General features: G+C 59.7%; 1 protein-coding gene across 5 annotated transcripts in view; it reads right to left on the bottom strand.

Annotated features, from left to right (window-relative positions):
• Window positions 1-13266, bottom strand: part of BEGAIN (brain enriched guanylate kinase associated) — a 49331-nt gene extending 36065 nt beyond the window's left edge. For 4 of the 5 annotated variants that reach the window (XM_032287380.1, XM_032287386.1, XM_032287382.1 and 1 more), the window contains exon 1: window positions 13093-13183. In XM_032287380.1, coding sequence (XP_032143271.1) covers window positions 13093-13134 — 42 coding nt within the window. In that variant the 5' untranslated portion in view covers window positions 13135-13183. Of the gene's footprint in view, window positions 1-13092 lie in introns of all 5 variants that reach the window. The other variant, XM_032287390.1, reaches the window with a different exon arrangement.
• Between the last annotated feature and the right edge of the window lie 3654 nt (window positions 13267-16920).

Raw genomic sequence — 16920 nt, 5'->3', positions numbered from 1 at the left:
GGGGCTGCTGGAGGTGGGGGGTGAGTGGGGGGCTGCTGGAGGAGGGGCAGGTGAGTGAGGGGCTGCCGGAGGAGGGGGTGAGTGGGGCGCTGCTGGAGGAGGGGGGTGAGTGGGGGGCTGCTGGAGGAGGAGCAGGTGAGTTGGGGGCTGCTGGAGGAGGGGCAGGTGGGGGGGGCTGCTGGAGGGGGGGCAGGGGGGTCAGGCGGGGGCTGTCTGAAGGAGGAGAGTGGGGTCATCAGTGGGGGCTGACCCACAGGTAGGACAAGGACACTCCCAAGGGCCTCGCCAGAGCTGGGCGCACGGTGGGCCTCCCCAGAGCATTCATGTGTACTCTTGGCCGTGTACCAAAGGAGCCATGTGCACTCTTGGCCATATCTAATCAATGGGAGAGCGGAGAGCGCTTGCCCAAGGTTACTCAGCAAGTTGAGGATCTGAACCCAGGCCTTGGCTTGGGGCTGTCCCCAGATGGGCGAAGAATGTCCTTCCCCTGGGGAACCCGGGGCACCTGGCCTCGGCTGCAGAGGTGACCCTGTCCCACCTGTGATCTGAGCCCTGGGTCTTGTCTAGGCTCCGTGTGACTTCACACAGGGCCTCCCTTTTCCCAGCTGTGTCTCAGCGCCGCCGCCGGGCTAGGCTGGGGACTGCGAACTGGCCTCCTGGAGCTAAATTTGAACCACCAGCATGTTGTATTTGGCCTGCACAAGGGTTTTTTTTTTTTTTTAAACATTTGAGCCAACATTTAAAAATTGGGAGTTTACATTTTAAAATTCGTATTTTTGGCTTCTACTGAAAATTTTGGAAGATCTGGCAACGTCGGCCCACATTCCCACATGGCAACAGTCGGGGGCTGGGAAGCAGCTGCCCCCTCTCCGGGCACCCTGGGGGTCCCCCATTCATGAGAGGCACCATCCACATCTGAGCTTTGCTTATCATCGGGAGGCTGACGCCAGGGGAGCAGAGTGACTTATTCAAGGTCACTCAGCTGGAAAGCCTCTCGGATAGGATCCAACTGCAGCCTTGGGGACTGGCATTGGGGGTACTGTCATGATCCCACCCAGGGGACCCCACCCAGGGCCATGCCCCTAGCCCCTGTGCCTCCTGCTCCTTCTTGACTTTTGTTCTCAAAGATTGGATTGAGTCATTCACACTATAGTATAAATGAGGCTCAGTCCCAAGTCTGTGATAACTGGGAGTCCCAGAGACCTTCTAGAGTAGCCTCTTGTTTGCTGAGCAATGAAGAGGAGGAACAGGGACTCACCTATGGCCACTCAGCCAGGCAGGACAGCACAGGACAGGCCTGAAACCCAGGGCCCTCCTGGGTGGCAGTGTCCTCCCAGAGTGGTTCACGTCAGAGCCCCAGGCATTGTCTCTCAAGAAAGGGCTTACGGGCGGGCAACTGCAGCCAGGGATCTGCCTCTTCCCCAGAGCTTCCCTCTCCAGAAAGCATTCTGGGGACACAGGCTTGTCCAGGCCCGGAAGGGTGGAGGGGTAGAGGCACACAGTGGGTATCAGATCGACAGGCAACCCCTGTGGGGGGCTGGCATCCCCGTTTTTACCGCCACCGTCATCCCGGCGGCCCAATCCCTACCTTGTGCCAGGGTCCTTCCCCAGGTATCTCTAATGTCCCCATGGAGACACCAGGGGGAGTGTGACTTGAGCCAGGGCACAGCCCAACCAGGCCTCTGCTGGCCCCTCAGTGCCCGGTCCATAGAGTGAGCCTGACCCTAGGGTCACTGTCACAGGCTTACTGTGTTTGATTTGAGGCTGGAGCTGGGGGGCTCAGGGTTGGTGCCCACTATGAGATATGATCCTGTGGGGTCTGGTGGGGAAAGGTAGGGGGCAGCAGGAGTTAGGCCTGGAGACGGGGGCCTCCAAGGCCAGGCATGGTCCAGCCCCTCCTGCCAGGGCTGCTGCCCACCTCCCGCTCCAAGGAGTCAAGCTGGGCTCCAAGGTAGGGCCACCTGGCCAAGCCCCAGGGTGCAGCCTCACCCCGAACACACTGTTGGGCCCCAACATGCCCCGAGGCCCTGTGCAGCTTGGTGGCCCCGAGAGATATGTGCGAGAAGCCCTGTGGAATCCTCCGGGGCCTGGGAGGTGCCAGGACTCCTCTGGGGCCCAGCAGTCCCCAGGGCAGAGTCCTCTGCGTGGTAAGTGGGGCCCAGAGCAGCAGAGAAGCGGGGCTCCCAGCTCACCACCCTCTGGAGGAGCAGGCGAGGACACAATGCTTATTAGGTGCCTGTGGTAATGACTGACTTTCACTGCCGGGGAAACTGAGGCACAATGAGGTTGGATGACCTGTCCAGAGTCACACAGAAAACCACTGACCCTTGAGATGCACTTCCCAGAGCTGCCCTGCCCTAGCTGGCCACGCAGACCTACAGGGAAAGGGCTGGCAAGGCTTCAAGTCACCAGAACGTCCCACCAACCAGACTGTGGCTGGCCATCCCTGGACAGAGAAGGCCACCTGAGGGCCAGCAGCATGCACAGAGGTGGAGGGCAAACTGCCTGGGTCCAACCCGCTCCTCTGCCTCCCTTCTCCGTGCACAGGGGATGTGACGGTGGCACCATTCTCCTGGGGTTGCGCCCAGGCTGGGGGTCAGAAGCAGAGGACACAAGTCAATGCTCAGAGAGTATCCACCCCCCGCTCACCGGGATTTGTCTTCGGAACAGACCCTCTCCCGGCAGGAAAGCCTTCCTGGAAGGCTATGGGTTGACATCACACAAAACCAGCCCATGGCCTCTGCCTCCATCCTGTGTCGGGAGAAGGTGGAACTGGGGCACGAGCCACATCCCGGGCAGCCCAGGAGGACCCTCCCTGGCCCAGGGGACACAGATGGTGCAGGACATGGAAGGTCAGCACCAAGGTATGGGTGCCAGCCCCTGGGTGAGGTCCCCCTGCCCAACGCTCTGCATAGCTCTGTCCCTGGCGCAGCCAAGGGAATCTCACCACACCTTTGCCCGTCCACCTGTCCATCTGTCTGACGCCAGGGCGCACGTGTGGATGGGGTGCAAAGAACGAGCTCTCAGCCCAAGCCCGGACTCCCTGTGTCACCGGGGGCAAGTGGCAGCCCCTCACAACCTCAGTTTCCAACTCCATATAATGGGGGCATCTATGAAGGCTCCCCGACTTGCCCGACAGGCCTGTGGGACAGCCTGCCTCTTGTGGGGCGGTCTCAGGTTCAAGGATGGCCACAGGAAAGGATAGCCACAGGAAAGACCGAGACGAACCACGAAGGCTCTGCCGCAGCAGGGAAGGGATTATTACTACTGTCGTCATTACTGTTCACTCATGCATTCTATACAGAAACAGTCCGCCTGCCCCAAAGCCAGAAATTTCACCTTAGAGATTCATTCCTTTGGCTCTTAAGGTCTTTCCTGCTACAGATATTATAAAAGGGTGTGATGAGGGAACTCAGAGCAGGTCAGCCAGGACCTGTGGGGAAGCAGCATGTGGGGAGGGAAGAGACCTCTGGGGTTGAGACTCACCCGATCTGGAGGCCTCCAAGGGGAGGCAGCTCGGCCTCCATGCTTGCCACTGCCCAAGCAAGGCCCTCTGGTTTCCACAGCCTGGCCTGGCCCCACTCTGCCTGTAGCCTCAGCGGCTGCCTCCAAAGAAAGCTGGGGGCTCAGGGCTGGTGCCTTCTCCCCTGGGGCTGCTGCTCCTTCAAGGGCCTCCTGGGCCAGGCCTGGGCCTCGATCGACTGCAGAGGGCTCTGGGCTTCGGCCTCTGGGCACCCTGAAGGCCTCCAGGGTCCCAGGGTCCAGAACCCGCACAGTGACCTCATCCAGGAACCTGGAGAAGGGCAGTCTGGCCTCCCGCCGGCGGCCCAGGCGTGCGAGGGAGCCTGTGAGAGCCCTGCTGCCTGTGTTCAGGGACTCCGGGGAGGACGGTTGGGCAGGTGACACCCGGGCCGTCTCCTGGCTGGGCCGAGCTGCCCAGCTGGGGTGAGATGCTTTGCCCTCGGGGTTCCGACCTGGCCTGGGGCTTGGCGTGTGGCTTCGAAAGTCCTGTCTGTGCACTTCCTTGATGGGAGCCTCCACCCTGGGCTCCAGGAGGGAGCCGTAGCTGTCCTGCCTGGGACAGGCAGGGTTGGGGCCCCGGGCCTGGGAGCTGGCCCCCGAGAGCATCCTCCTGAGTCAGTCCAAGGTGCGTGCTCCCCAAGAGTGCCGTGACCCACTCCTCTCCTCCCATGGGACCGGGATCCCTGTGCCCTCTTGGGGCTGTGCCTCCCGTCCTCACAGGCCAGGGCAACCAGCCAGATGCCCGCCTGCCCATTGATCCAGCGGCAGGGCCTTATGGCTCCCACCCCCAAATTGATTATCACTAAATGGGAGCTGAGCTCCAGGGCTTGGAAAATGCTAGAGAGGGGAAGGTCGTGTCCTGGGCTCTGCCTGGGGAGGCAGCCTGCCCTGAGTGAGCTCCCATGGTGCACAGGGCCCTGGGCTGGGCCTCCCCTCTCCTGCTGTCACATCTCTTCTGCCAGGTGTGGTGCAGGGTGCGGGGCACAGAGGGCAGGCAGTGGATGGATGGCCATGATGGCCACCATGACAGTGTGAGCACTGGGCCCGAAGCAGGGCAAACAGGAACTGCAGCAAACAGAAGTGGGTGGTAGAGACCGTGGGTGGCCCACTGTCCTCCCATGCATCCTTATTACAGAGCCTTTATTTTCTTTTGGGATACAGGATAGTCAGCTAAAAGACCACCTTTCCCAGGTTCCTATACAGCCAGGCCATCAGGTGGCCAAAGAACTATAAACAGAAGTTGCCAGTGGCAGAGCTATGCAAAAGAGATCAGACAGCCGGCCTGTGTCCTTTTTCCACTCCCTATCCTCCTGCTTCCTCTGTAGAATGTGGAAGTGATGGCTGGAGCTGTGGCAGCCATTTTGCACTATGAGAAAAACTTGTGGCAGAAGCCATATATAAAAGATGGAGGAGCAGAAGGACAAAAGGAATCCTGATCTCTGATGACCACTGAATCATCACACCAGCCCTGCATCATTTGTCTCTGGTACCTCCTTTTTTTTTTTTTGAGATGGATTTCCCTCTTGTTGCTAGGCTGGAATGCAGTGGCATGATCATGGCTCACTGCAACTTCTGCCTCCCAGGTTCAAGTGATTCTTCTGCCTCAGCCTCCAAAGTAGCTGGGACTACAGGCTCGTGCCACCTTGCCCAATGAATTTTTGTATTTTTAGTAGAGACAGGGTTTCACCATGTTGGTCAGGCTAGTCTGGAACTCCTGACCTCAGGTGATCTGCACACCCTCAGCCTCCCAAAGTGCTGGGATACCAGGCATGAGCTACCACTCCTGGCTTGCCTCTGATACTTCTTTAACTTGAAAGAAATATAACTCTTGGCCTTCTTTAAGCTGTGGCTAGTTCATCTCTGTTGGTAGCTGCTATGCGCAATTCTCCAGTGATGTACAGGAGAGAGGGTGAGAAAAAGCAGGTGCCAACGCTCAGAGCAAGAGCCCTTGGCACATAGAAGCCTGGGCTGTAGTGAGGTGGGAGTGGGGTGGGGCAGGTAAACTCAGAGAAGGGCCAGAACCAGGCCTGGACCCTCCATCCTCTGTGTGAAGGGAAAAACGCATGCCCAGTGTGCCCTCTGCAGAGATCCTTCCTAGGATGCAGCTTTGTGGGCACTAGAGTGAAAGGAAGCCTTGCTGGGGCGGCAGGTGGCAGCCCGTGTCCTTGGCTGGCCAGCTGGTGGGCATTATCACCATCCCCGGCCTGGCCTCTGGAGCTGCTTCAACTGAGGCCGAGGCCCTGTGCGGCATGCCATGGCTGCCCGCCTGGCCCTGTCTGGATGCCTCCCTCAGGTGCTGGGGACCCCTGCTTTTCTGGGCTCAGCCAGCCACCTCTCTGAATGCCCAAGGCACCAGACAGAGTCTGCAAAACTAGTGCATGACCTCACCATGGCCTCAGCCACCCAAGACAGGAAGGGGGGGCTGCTTCGACTCTTTCCTGCCCTCTTCCCTGTCCCCAGCCCTGGCCACCAGGCCCTGGCGGTTCAGTCCTTCTCAGGCCTGGGTACCTCCCCACATCCTCACCATCAGTTTGCTGGCACCAGATACCACCACGGATACCTGTGATTGTCCCTTCCTGCAGCTTCTGACTCCATGCTGATCCAGTCCATCGCATCCCACAAACCCGGCCTGTAGGACCTTTTAAAACCGCAGACCAGGCTGGGCATGGTGGCTCACGCCTATAATCCCAGCACTTTGGGAGCCCCATGAGGGCAGATCTCCTGAGGTCAGGAGTTCGAGACTAGCCTGATCAACATGGTGACGCCCCGTCTCTACCAAAAATACAAAAATTAGCCGGGTGTGGTGGCACCTGCCCGTAGTCCTAGCTACTTGGGAGGCTGAAGCAGAAGAATCGCTTGAACCCTGGAGGCAGAGGTTGCAGTGAGCCAAGATCGCACCACTGTATTCCAGCCTGGGCGACAGAGCAAGACTCCATCTCAAAAAAAAAAAAAAAATTCGTACATAAATAAAAAATAAATAAAACCATAAGCCAGGAGACTAGACAATGTCACACCTTCATACACACTGCAAGGCCCCGACAATTGCTGGTGTCTTCTCTCCCTGCGACCCTCCCAGCCCATGCTCCCCGCTGCCAAGGAACGTCTCTCAGGTTCCTGAATGTGCTAAGCTCTATCTGACCTCAGGGCCTTTGCACTTGCTTTCCCTCTGCCAGAAACACTATCACTCTCTCCCTTCCCCTCCTTCCCATCATCTAATTCCCAGCTAACCTTCAGGGTTCCAGTTTCACAGCCTGTCCCCCTCTGCCCCTCGGATTAGATCAAGCAGCCCTGCGGCAGCCCCTTACAGCCCTGGCCCCCAACTGTGTTTAAGGTGTTTGCAATCATTTATTAGCTGTGTGTGCCCCCACTAGAATGTAAGCTCCACTCTATCCCACCTCTCTGCCTAGGGCCTGGCACATAGTAGGTGCTCAATACGTAGTTCTTGAATAAATGGCATAGCAGGTTCAGGCTGTCAGTTCACAAACATCCCCAGCCTGGTGTGGGCCTACTCTGACTGGACACAGGATGGAAATATAGGGGAGGGGTCTCAGGCTTTTGGGATGCCATGGTGTCCTCCTCCCACCCCGTAGTCCCCGACAAATTACCCCTCTATGCCTGGACAGCGCTTCCCCAGCAGCAGTCATCCAGCCCCTGCCCTATCACTAGCGGGAAAGAGACTTGGAGGCTGGCAGATCCAAGTTCAAATCCCTTCTCAACACTCCAACAGATCCATGGGCAAGCCACATCCCTCCTCACCGGTCAGGTGGGCATGAGGCAGTACTCAGCCCACGGCAGTGCTGGGAAGGGGCTTCAGCAAGGGACTCCAGGACTCATTAGCACCGGGGCTCTAATTTGTCCATTTCACTAGCATGCATGGTCGCAGGAGCGTGCTGGGGGCCCTGGCCTACCAGTCCTCTGAGCTGCTTCCAGAGTTAGGCCGCATCAGACAAGTTTCCACTGTCATAACAACCTGCCGGCTCTTAGGCGCCCGGGCCCTAGGCTCTGAGGATGCTGCCGGATGCCGAGGGCTCGCGGCTTAGGCCTGCTCACTTACCAGCAGCCTGACGACCTCTCCTGGCACCGCAGCCCCTGTCTCCTGACTCATCTTAATCCTGCTTCCCAAGCCCCTCCCCTGTGCCAAGCTCCGTGCTGGGCATGCGTCATCACCCCAAATCCCTACCTGCCCCTGTGCGGCAGGATGGCCAGAGGCTCTATTTTCTGCTAAAAGGAGCAGAGTCCCAGAAAGGTGCAGTGACTCCTTGGAGGTCACATGGTTCAGGCATGGCAGGCCCAGGACGGAACCCCAAAGATCAGGCATTCACCCCTGCTTCCTCTCCAGGATGCCCAAGCCCCTCCTGCTGCCTGCCACACACTGCCCCCATGGTCGGAAAGCCGGCCCCTGCCAGCTCCAAGAGAAGGGGCACGAGGCTGCCCACAGCCTGCTGGGACTGGAGCAGGAAGACCAGGCCACAGGAGGTCGGAGGACCCTGCCGTGTGAGCAGGCATGCCGGAATCTGCTCGTGTCATTCTTACCGCAGGCCTGCAAGCTAGGAGCAGCTACACCGCTTCACAGAGGAGGAAACTGGGCTCTGAGGGGTCTCGGGTAAACCCCCATGGCATGGGCACGTGCCAGGGGCTGCAGCGTAGGCCATTTGGGGTGCAGTCACCTTCGCTAACCCTCTCCTTGTCCCAGCACAGAAGTTTCTATTATTATGCCCCTTTTGCAGATGAGGACACTGAGGCTCTGGAAATCTGCACACGTGTGCTCCTAACTACCTGCCCCGCTGTCCGGTGGGTTTTTCACGCTGGCCTGAGAGTCCCCAGGGGCAGCCACAGTCTCGCTGTCCCCTGCACCACGCGCAGGCTCTGCTGTCAGCACAGGAATTCTGCCCCAGCTCCCCTTCCTCAGATAGGACATGGACACAGCTAGCCGGGCCTTCCAGGGAGCCCCCTTGGGCAAGGATGCCGCTGCGGGACCCCGGCTGGCCGCTGACCGTTAGAAGAGGTCTCACTGCTGCTCCCTTGTTTCCTGAGCATGTCTTCCAGGGCAGCACGGGACTGGAAAGGCCAAATGGCTGTTAGGCTGTTAGTTTGGACTGGCTTTTCTCCCACTGAGCACTCAAGGTGGGGTTAGGTCTCCGTGTCTGATCAGCCCCCTCCCGGCCCTGTGGCCTGCCTAGTATACTGTCTCTGAAGCAAAGGGATGTGGGATCTGTGAGCAAGACACTGGTCCCTGGGAAATCAAGGCATAAGTGGCCTGAAGCCCCACCCGTTCAACCATCCATCCTCCACCATCCATCTGTGACCCATTTACAGGTGCCGTCCACGCACCAACACAACCTGCTACGTCTGAGTCCGTCGCCCGGTGACAGGGACTCGCCTGTCCACTTGTCCCCTCACTCCTGTCTCCACCCGTCGCCTGCCCATCTCTCCCTGTGTCTGTCCATACTTCTGTTACTTGTGCCTCCCACCCATGCAACTATCCACTGATTTGTATCCATCTGTGCACTGATCCGCCTTCCCAGGCCTCCATCCACGCATCCATCAATACACACTCATCCCCATGCATGTACTCTTCCAGTGTTCATTCATGTCTCCATCCACCATGTACGGACATGTACTCAGGTATTCACCCACTCATCCCAGCATCCGCACTGCCGGTATCCAGTTATGTATCCATCCCTTCATCCACTCATCCCAGCATCCGCACTGCCGGTATCCAGTTATGTATCCATCCCTTCATCCACTCATCCCAGCATCCGCACTGCCTGTATCCGGTTACGTATCCATCCCTTCATCCACTCATCCCAGCATCTGCACTGCCAGTATCCAGTTATGTATCCATCCCTTCATCCACCCATCCCAGCATCCGCACTGCCAGTATCCAGTTATGTATCCATCCCTTCATCCACCCATCCCAGCATCCGCACTGCCTGTATCCAGTTACGTATCCATCCCTTCATCCACCCATCCCAGCATCCGCACTGCCTGTATCCAGTTACGTATCCATCCCTTCACCCACTCATCCCAGCATCCGGGCACTACCTGTATCCATCCCTTCATCCATCCATCTGTCCATCCATCCATCCAAAGATCCTTCCATCCATTCATCTACCAATCTTGTCTTGTGTATCAGAAGTCTCCCTCCCTCCACCCACATATCAAACATCCATTGATATTTTGTCTATAAATCCAGTCCTTTATCTACATCAACTTTTCCGTGCGTCCACCCATCCATCACTATCTTGCTGCTACACCCGTCGGCCATCAGCCTCTCCTCAAATCCATCAATCCTGCAGCTTTTTTTTTTGAGACGGAGTCTTACTCTATTGCCCAGGGGCCGTAGTGCAGTGGCATGATCTCGGGTCACTGCCACCTCACCTCTGCCTCCTGAGTTCAAGCAATTCTCCTGTCTCACCCTCCCAAGTAGCCGGGACTACAGGCGCATGCTACCACGCCCAGCGAATTTTTTTTGTATTTTTAGTAGAGAAGTGGTTTTACCATATTGGTCAGGCTAGCCTCAAACTCCTCAACTCAGGTGATCCACTCACCTTGGCCTTCCAAAGTGTTGGGGTTACAGGCGTGAGCCACCATGCCCGGCCTATCCCTCTAGCTTTATACCCATCCATCCACCACTCCATCCTCCAGTGCTTCCCTTCCATCCAGCAGTATCCGCCCATACGTCCCCTTCAGCATGCCCGCGTTGCTTCTCCACCTCACGCACCTCTTAATCCCAGCATGCACTCACTGCGGGATGACCAGCTTTCCATGTCTGGCTTCCCCAGGCAAGGCCCAGGCCTGACCCATCTTCACCCCCGACCTGGGTTCAGGCCTTGCTGATTCAACCAATGACTGCAATTCTCCTGCTTGGCTCAGCGCTGGGCCCTGGCTGATCCCCCCCAGGCAGACCCCAGAGGCTGCTGTACTGTCCTCCAGACTTATGGCCCACTGAGGCAGGGCCACTTCTGAGTTCTCTTCCTGGCCAGAGGGCCGGAGAAGAGCCCCAGCAGCTCCTGACTCCTGCAACACTGGCCAGGGTCCATTTCTCCCAGCAGACTGGGAGGGCAAGGTCAGTGGCAGACTCACCTAAGTGACCCCTATGAGCAGTGAAGAGTGGGTGCTTAGGGAGAGCAAGTTAGGTGAGTGTAGAATTAATCCACTCATTCATTCATTCATTCCTATAATGATTAAAGCAATAGAGACACCTCTGGCCAGCTTCTCCCACCACAGGCTACAATCTGGTACCTGCTCTCAGGCCACAGAAGTCACTCCCCAACCGTAATGGGCCTTGCTGATACCGAGCTTCTGATACAGATAAGTTTCTGATACAGAGCCCTAGAGAGGAGACAGTGACTTAGCAGCAGAGGGGGAACCGGAACCCAGGGCTGCAGACCTCCGTCCAGACCTCTCCACCAGGCTAGGGACCAGCTCTGTGACAGGAGGGGGAGCCAGGATAGAACCCTGCGGGGCGACTCTAGACCAACATGGCATGTCCCAGGGTCACCCTCTGATCTTCCCTGGGCATCCTTACCTCCCTTGAGGAGAAGCCCCGCCTCCCCTCCCCCATGGCCTTGCCCTTGGCCGCCACACGTCAGCAGGACACTGCCTCTCTAAGTCTTGAGACTTAAACCCTCTACAGTCTCCCCATCACCTTCAGGCCTTCGGTCAGGCTCCTGTAACGTGCCTTGACCCCCTCATCTGTTCAGCAACTTCGCAGTCCTTGGGCCCCACCTCCTGGGACCCTGGGGAATGATTTGTGGACTGTCTCCAATAGCCATGGACTCATGGGCTGTGGCCATTCCCATCCATCCATCCATCCATCCATCCATCTGCTCTTCAGCACCAGGAAGTGCCTGCAGGAGTAGGGAAGCGCCTTCAAAGTGTTGCCGTGGAGATGATGCGTGGCAATGCTGATCCAGGGCCCAGCACATAGCAGGCGTTCCATAAATGGCAGCTATGTGGGCCAGACCCTGTGCCCAAGTCTTGGGAGAATGGATGGAAGATCATCCAGAATGCTTCGGACTCACTTCCTCTCCGCGGCCCTGGGCTCTGACAGATGTCCTCCCACCCCACCCCAGCCCATGGAAAACTCGTCCTCCAGGCGGAGGTTCCAGGCGGCCCTCCCCTCCCCACTCAGCTCCCAGGTGCGAACAGCTCCAGGTTTTGACGACAAGCGGAACGCCGAGCCTAGGAATCTATAAATATGAGACAAAAGCTGGGGAGGGCCCTCCGCGGCAGCGCAGCCGCCCATCGCCCCGAGCCCGCATGCTGAGCCGGGCAGAGCCGCATCTGCCAACATGCTTGCTTTTCCAAGCCGCCCTGATTATAGTGAGAGTCGCGAAAATTAAGGGTTTGCAGGATGCTGCCAGGGCCCTCGCCGCCGCCTCCCTGCCCTTCGTGTCACAGATACCAGGCAGAGCCACCCCCAACGGCCAGTTGCCCCAGCTGACAGGACCAAGACCAGCCTGGCAGGGCTACACACCACAGCTCGTTAGGGGCCTTCGCCCACATTACTGGTGGGAGCCTGGCCCTAGGAGTGGTGGGGGTCTCTGCTGCTCCTGGCAGGCGGCGAAATGGGGCCCAGAGAAGGCAAAGGAATTGTCCATGGCATCCAGAGAGCCAGGACACTGGGGCCTCAGACGGAACCTGGCCGTCGAGACCCCGCCCACCCCATGACTCCGGGGCTGGACCCCCAGGCTGCACTGGCGGCCGACATTGGCCATGCGCACTCATCAGGCCCCGCTTGCGGGTGCCCACTCTGCTCCCATTCTGCCTGCTCAGGAGACTCCACCGTGTCGCCCACGCTGTTCCTGCCCTGAAGAAACCACACTGGGGATGGGGTGGGGCACAGACGAGGAAGGAAACACCTCCGAACCAAGCAGGAAGCGGAAACGCTGGGGCAGAAATTCCCATCCCACGTGCTGGGGCTCAGGGAGCGTGAGCGCGCCGGCTGAGCCGCCCTGGGCGAGGCCCTGGCCTCAGTTTCCTCGCCTGTAAAGGGGCAGGATGATAGTACCTGCCGCGAGATACTGAATGGGACGGCGGTGTCCGAGGCTAGTGCGCGCCCACGCGCTGCAAACGCTCAAGGAGGCGGCCCCGGGTCCAGCCTCCTTCCGGCTGCCGGGCCTTTCTCCGGCCTCCCGAGCTGGGGCTGGCCCTGCCCCCTGACGCAGGCGGGACCGGGCCTGCCCGCACCCTCGCCACCCACCCCGGACAGCGCCAGGTCCCCTGACCTCCGGCCGCGCCCTGGGTCCCCCGTCCCTCCCTTCCTCCCGCCTCAGGGGCGCGCGTGTCGGGGCGCAAGGACCCCGCGATTGGACCTGGGCGCTTCGGCCGGCGCGCAGAGGTCAGGCGTCCCCGCCCCACTCGAGGGTACCCCCACCCTAGGGGACCCGCCCGGCTCCTCCCGGGCCAGTGAAGCCGCCATGGCGGGGGCGCGGCGCGTAGGGGAACAGGGCGGGGGCCCGGCCACCTCCCGCGCCGAGCAGGGACCGCCCCAGGCGTGGGTGGCGCCCGCCCCGCCTCCGCGCCAGCGCCCGCGTCCTGCCCTCCCGGCTCGCAGGTACTCACCGCTCGGCGCAGCCGGCCGGGCCGGCGACCGCCTGTCCACATGGTCCCGGGGTAGCCGCGCCGCTCGCCGCAGCCGCCGCGCTCCGGTCCCGCCGCCGCCGCCCCCTCCCCTCCCCTCCGAGGCGGAGCGCGCCGGGAGCCGGCGCGGCCGGGGCTCCCCCACCCCGCCCGGCTTCCCGCAGGGAGCGCCCGCCCCCCGCCCCCAGCCCGGCTCCCCGCCAGACCCGGCCCCGCGCAGCCGCGGCTGAGCAGGCGCTTCCCCCCCGCAGCGCCGGGACGGGGCGCACGTGGTGGGCGCGGGACCGGACCGGGGCGCTGGGGTGCAGCGTGCGCGGGGGCCAGGCGAGGAATGGTGGCGGGGCAGGGAATGAATGAACCCGCGCGTGCATGAATGGCGGAGCGCATGAATGAATGAGTGCTGTAGATCGTGCGGGAGGAATGAATAAATGAGGGAACTAATGCATGGGCACCACGGCGAGTGAGGGAGTGAATGGGCCCCTAAGCCCAGAGGCTGTCAGTAACCACCTGCCCAACCTTTTCATTGTCCACTCAATCCGTCAACATTTATTAGACGCCTACTGTGTACCAAACAGCGCTGCTATAGACCCCAGGGGTGTACAGCAGCGAGGGAAAGCAAGTTCCTGCCCTCGCAGAGTCACAGTTTATAGATGAGGAAACCTTGGCTCCCAAGGGTGCCGCCTGGCCAAGCGGCCCCTTTCCCTGCCTCTGCTCTGCCCTGGCCCCCAGTCGGTGGCTTCCAGGGCCTGCCTTCTCCCCAGGGAGCTCTCAGGAAGGGAAGGTGGCTTCAGGAGGACCAGTGTGCCCCCGCCTCTCCTCTTAGCCTAAAGCATCCCACCGACCTGCCCAGGTAGAGCCAGGCTGGCCCAGTCCTGCCCTGGAAAAGGTGCTCTCTCCTCCCGAAGGCATCCGGCCCAAGCCAGGCTGGAGCCTCTTTAGAAGCAGGCAACGTGCAGTCCTGAGGGTACCAGCTGCATGAGGGTCTTCCATCCCAGCCAGCCCGGCAGCTGCCAGCGTGGGAACCTGGGGAGGAGCGCTGGCAGCCAGGGAGGGTCTTGCATGGTGAAAACAGAGCTCACAAAGCCTGTGTGCTTCGCTCATGTCCTCCTTCGGGACCTGTGGGCTCATGGTTCACACACGCTTAGATCATTTCCAAATACATGGCAGATTAGAAGATGTTGCCAATGAGTACTTTGTATATATATATATTTTTAATTGTGGAAAAACATGCAAAACATACAATTTACCATTTTAAGCACTTTTAAAGTGTACAGTTCAGGGCATAAGGCCCACTGCTGTGCTGCCGTCACCGCCATCCTTGTATGCTGTATGCTGTATGCTTTGCAGTTTCTACGCGCTCTCATTGGGGAGTAGGTTGCTACCTTCAGGCAGTGTCAGTGCTGAGAAAAGGCACCGATAGCAGGGAAAGAGAGAGAACCCAGAAAAAAAAGGAGGCAAGGAAAAGAGCCCGCCGCTGACTGGAGCCATGTAGTGTCAAGCAAAATCCTGTCTGTGCTCCTTCTCAGGCCCCAGGGACATGATTGGGTAACAATGGACAGAGGGAGGTGCCTGCAGGTGCAGCCACAGTCAAGACAAGATGGGAGTCGGCAGCGCAGGGTGGGGCTCTCGCGGTCATTTGAGTGCGTACTGACTGTCCAAACCCAGTCACTGGTGTGCACCGCGGGATCCGCCTCTTTGCTCAGGAGGCCTTAGTTTCCCCAGCAGGAGTAGGGACAGGCTCCCTGACCTCCGAGCTGGCCTCTCAGGTTCTGACACTGTTCAGGCAGCACACAGTAGTGGAGGCAGCCAGTGAGAGGCACTGGGGTCCAGCCTGCCAGCTCCAGTGTCCCTTCCCTCCCCAGTCCCCCAGGGCACAAAGACTATTGGGGGATGTGGAACCTGGGGTGCAGGCAGGGCTCTGCCTACATTGCCTCCTTCTGGGCTGCAGCCCTTCCCCAGAGGCTGGTCCTGCTCAGATGGTGCCAGAATGTTCACCGCCCGCCCTGGCACTGCTGCTGCCAACGCCACAGATGGCTGGGGAGGCGGGGGAGGGGCGGGCGGGGTGGGGGCGGCTCCTGCTTCAGCGCCAGCAGCTTGCAGGCTTCAGCTCGGGCCTGCCTGGGAAGGCCCCAGGAGAGCCCCTCCCCCATGCCGCACCCACCTCCTGTCCCCACCCTCCCTGCCCTCTCTTCCAGCCTTCCCACTCCAGCCCCTCATGCTGGAAAGGAGGAGAGGAAGCAGGCATTGGCTGTGTGTCTGGGAGCATCCCTGCAATGCCCCTGGGGGGAAAGTAGTACCAGCCCCCTTTTGCAGATGGGGAAGCTACAGTCAGAGCAGCAGGGCCTGGGACATCAGGCAGGCTTCCTGGAGGAGGTGAGGTTTCAACTGGGGGTGGGAAGAAGGGAGGAAAATGGCAGGACTGGGAGACGACGCTCTGGGGCTGTGACGGACACTCTCCCCAGGTCCCTGCTCATTCAGACCTCTGAGGACCACTCTATTTGACATCACTGCCCCCATGGCTCAATCCCGTTGCCCTGTTTTATTTTCTGTGTGTCTCTTACTGCATTCTTACCCTGGGGTGTGTGGTCCTCTACCGTGGTGGGAGGTGTAAGGGTTATTGCTGAGTTTAGAATGAGGAAACTGAGAGCAGCATAAGGAAATTAAATGCCAATTTATTTAACTCCCGGGCGAGGTTCCATGGTCCCGGAGAAAGGGGCCAGGGAAGTTGCGCCAACTTCCTGGTGCGTGGGGTTTTTATGGCTAGGAGGAATGAGCAACAGCTGGGTGCTCTGATCGACTCCAGGGGAGCGGGATTGAGACGGGGCGGGCCGCTATTGGTTGGCGGGTTGTTGGGCGGGTTTTCCGGTGGGAGAGCCCCAAGGGACCTTGCATCAGCTGGAGCCTTCCATGGGAGCCAGGTGGCAGAGCTAGGTGCCGAGTGCAGAGCCCGGTGCCGGGTGCAGAGGTGGGTGTGTCCAACCCCCTAGGGAGGCAACCGGCCTTACAGGACGAAGGGCAGGAAGTGGCACCACATTGGGTATTATGGTTAAATGTGCCAAAGAATGGATGGATCGGCCGGGCGCGGTGGCTCATGCCTATAATCCCAGCACTGTGGGAGGCCAAGGTGGGCAGATGACCTCAGTGCCTGAGGTCAGGGATGGCCGCAAGCCTGGCTGCCTGGAGGCCGGGCACCAACTCCTGCTGTGCTCGCCTGGCACTGCCCTGAGCGACGTGGATGGGAGGTGGAGACCAAGGCAGTGTGGAGGTGGGACGCTGGCCCGAAAGATGGCAGCCGAGGGTGCCCGGAGCCCGGCAGACCCCCACACCCCCATTCCCAGCTGAGGGGCTCCGTCCTCCTCCTGGGGAGTCCCCATGGTCTCCTGCCTGCCCCTGTCTCTGACACCTGCCTGTGTCTGTTACAGTGCCCTCTCACCCCGAAACTCCCCTGCTCAAGAACCTGCCGTGGCTCTCAGCTGCCTGCCTGCTGCATCCTATCCAGGCACTCAAGGCCTTCCATAGGCTCACTGGTGTCTCTGAGGTGACTCATCCTCTTGGCGGATGCTGAGGCTCTGCTGCCCCCTCATTCCCCTTGCGGGCTGCCCTCCACCCACCCTGTCTACCCACAGGCGCGATCACACAGCCTCCTTTCCCCTTGTCCCTGCTCAAGACAGGAGACAACATTCCCACAAAAAAAGAGGCTCCATCGGGTGCAGCGTAATCCTAGCAGTTTGAGTAGCCAAGGATGGGAGGATCACTTGAGCCAGGAGTTCAAGACCAGCCTGAGCAACATAGGGAGATGCCATCTCTACA

Source organism: Sapajus apella, unplaced genomic scaffold (assembly GCF_009761245.1).
Source record: "Sapajus apella isolate SASKATOON/1434 unplaced genomic scaffold, GSC_monkey_1.0 scaffold20, whole genome shotgun sequence".
Lineage (NCBI taxonomy): Eukaryota > Metazoa > Chordata > Mammalia > Primates > Cebidae > Sapajus > Sapajus apella.
Note: the sequence above shows the minus strand (reverse complement) of the source record. Positions and strands in the feature narration are given on the sequence as shown.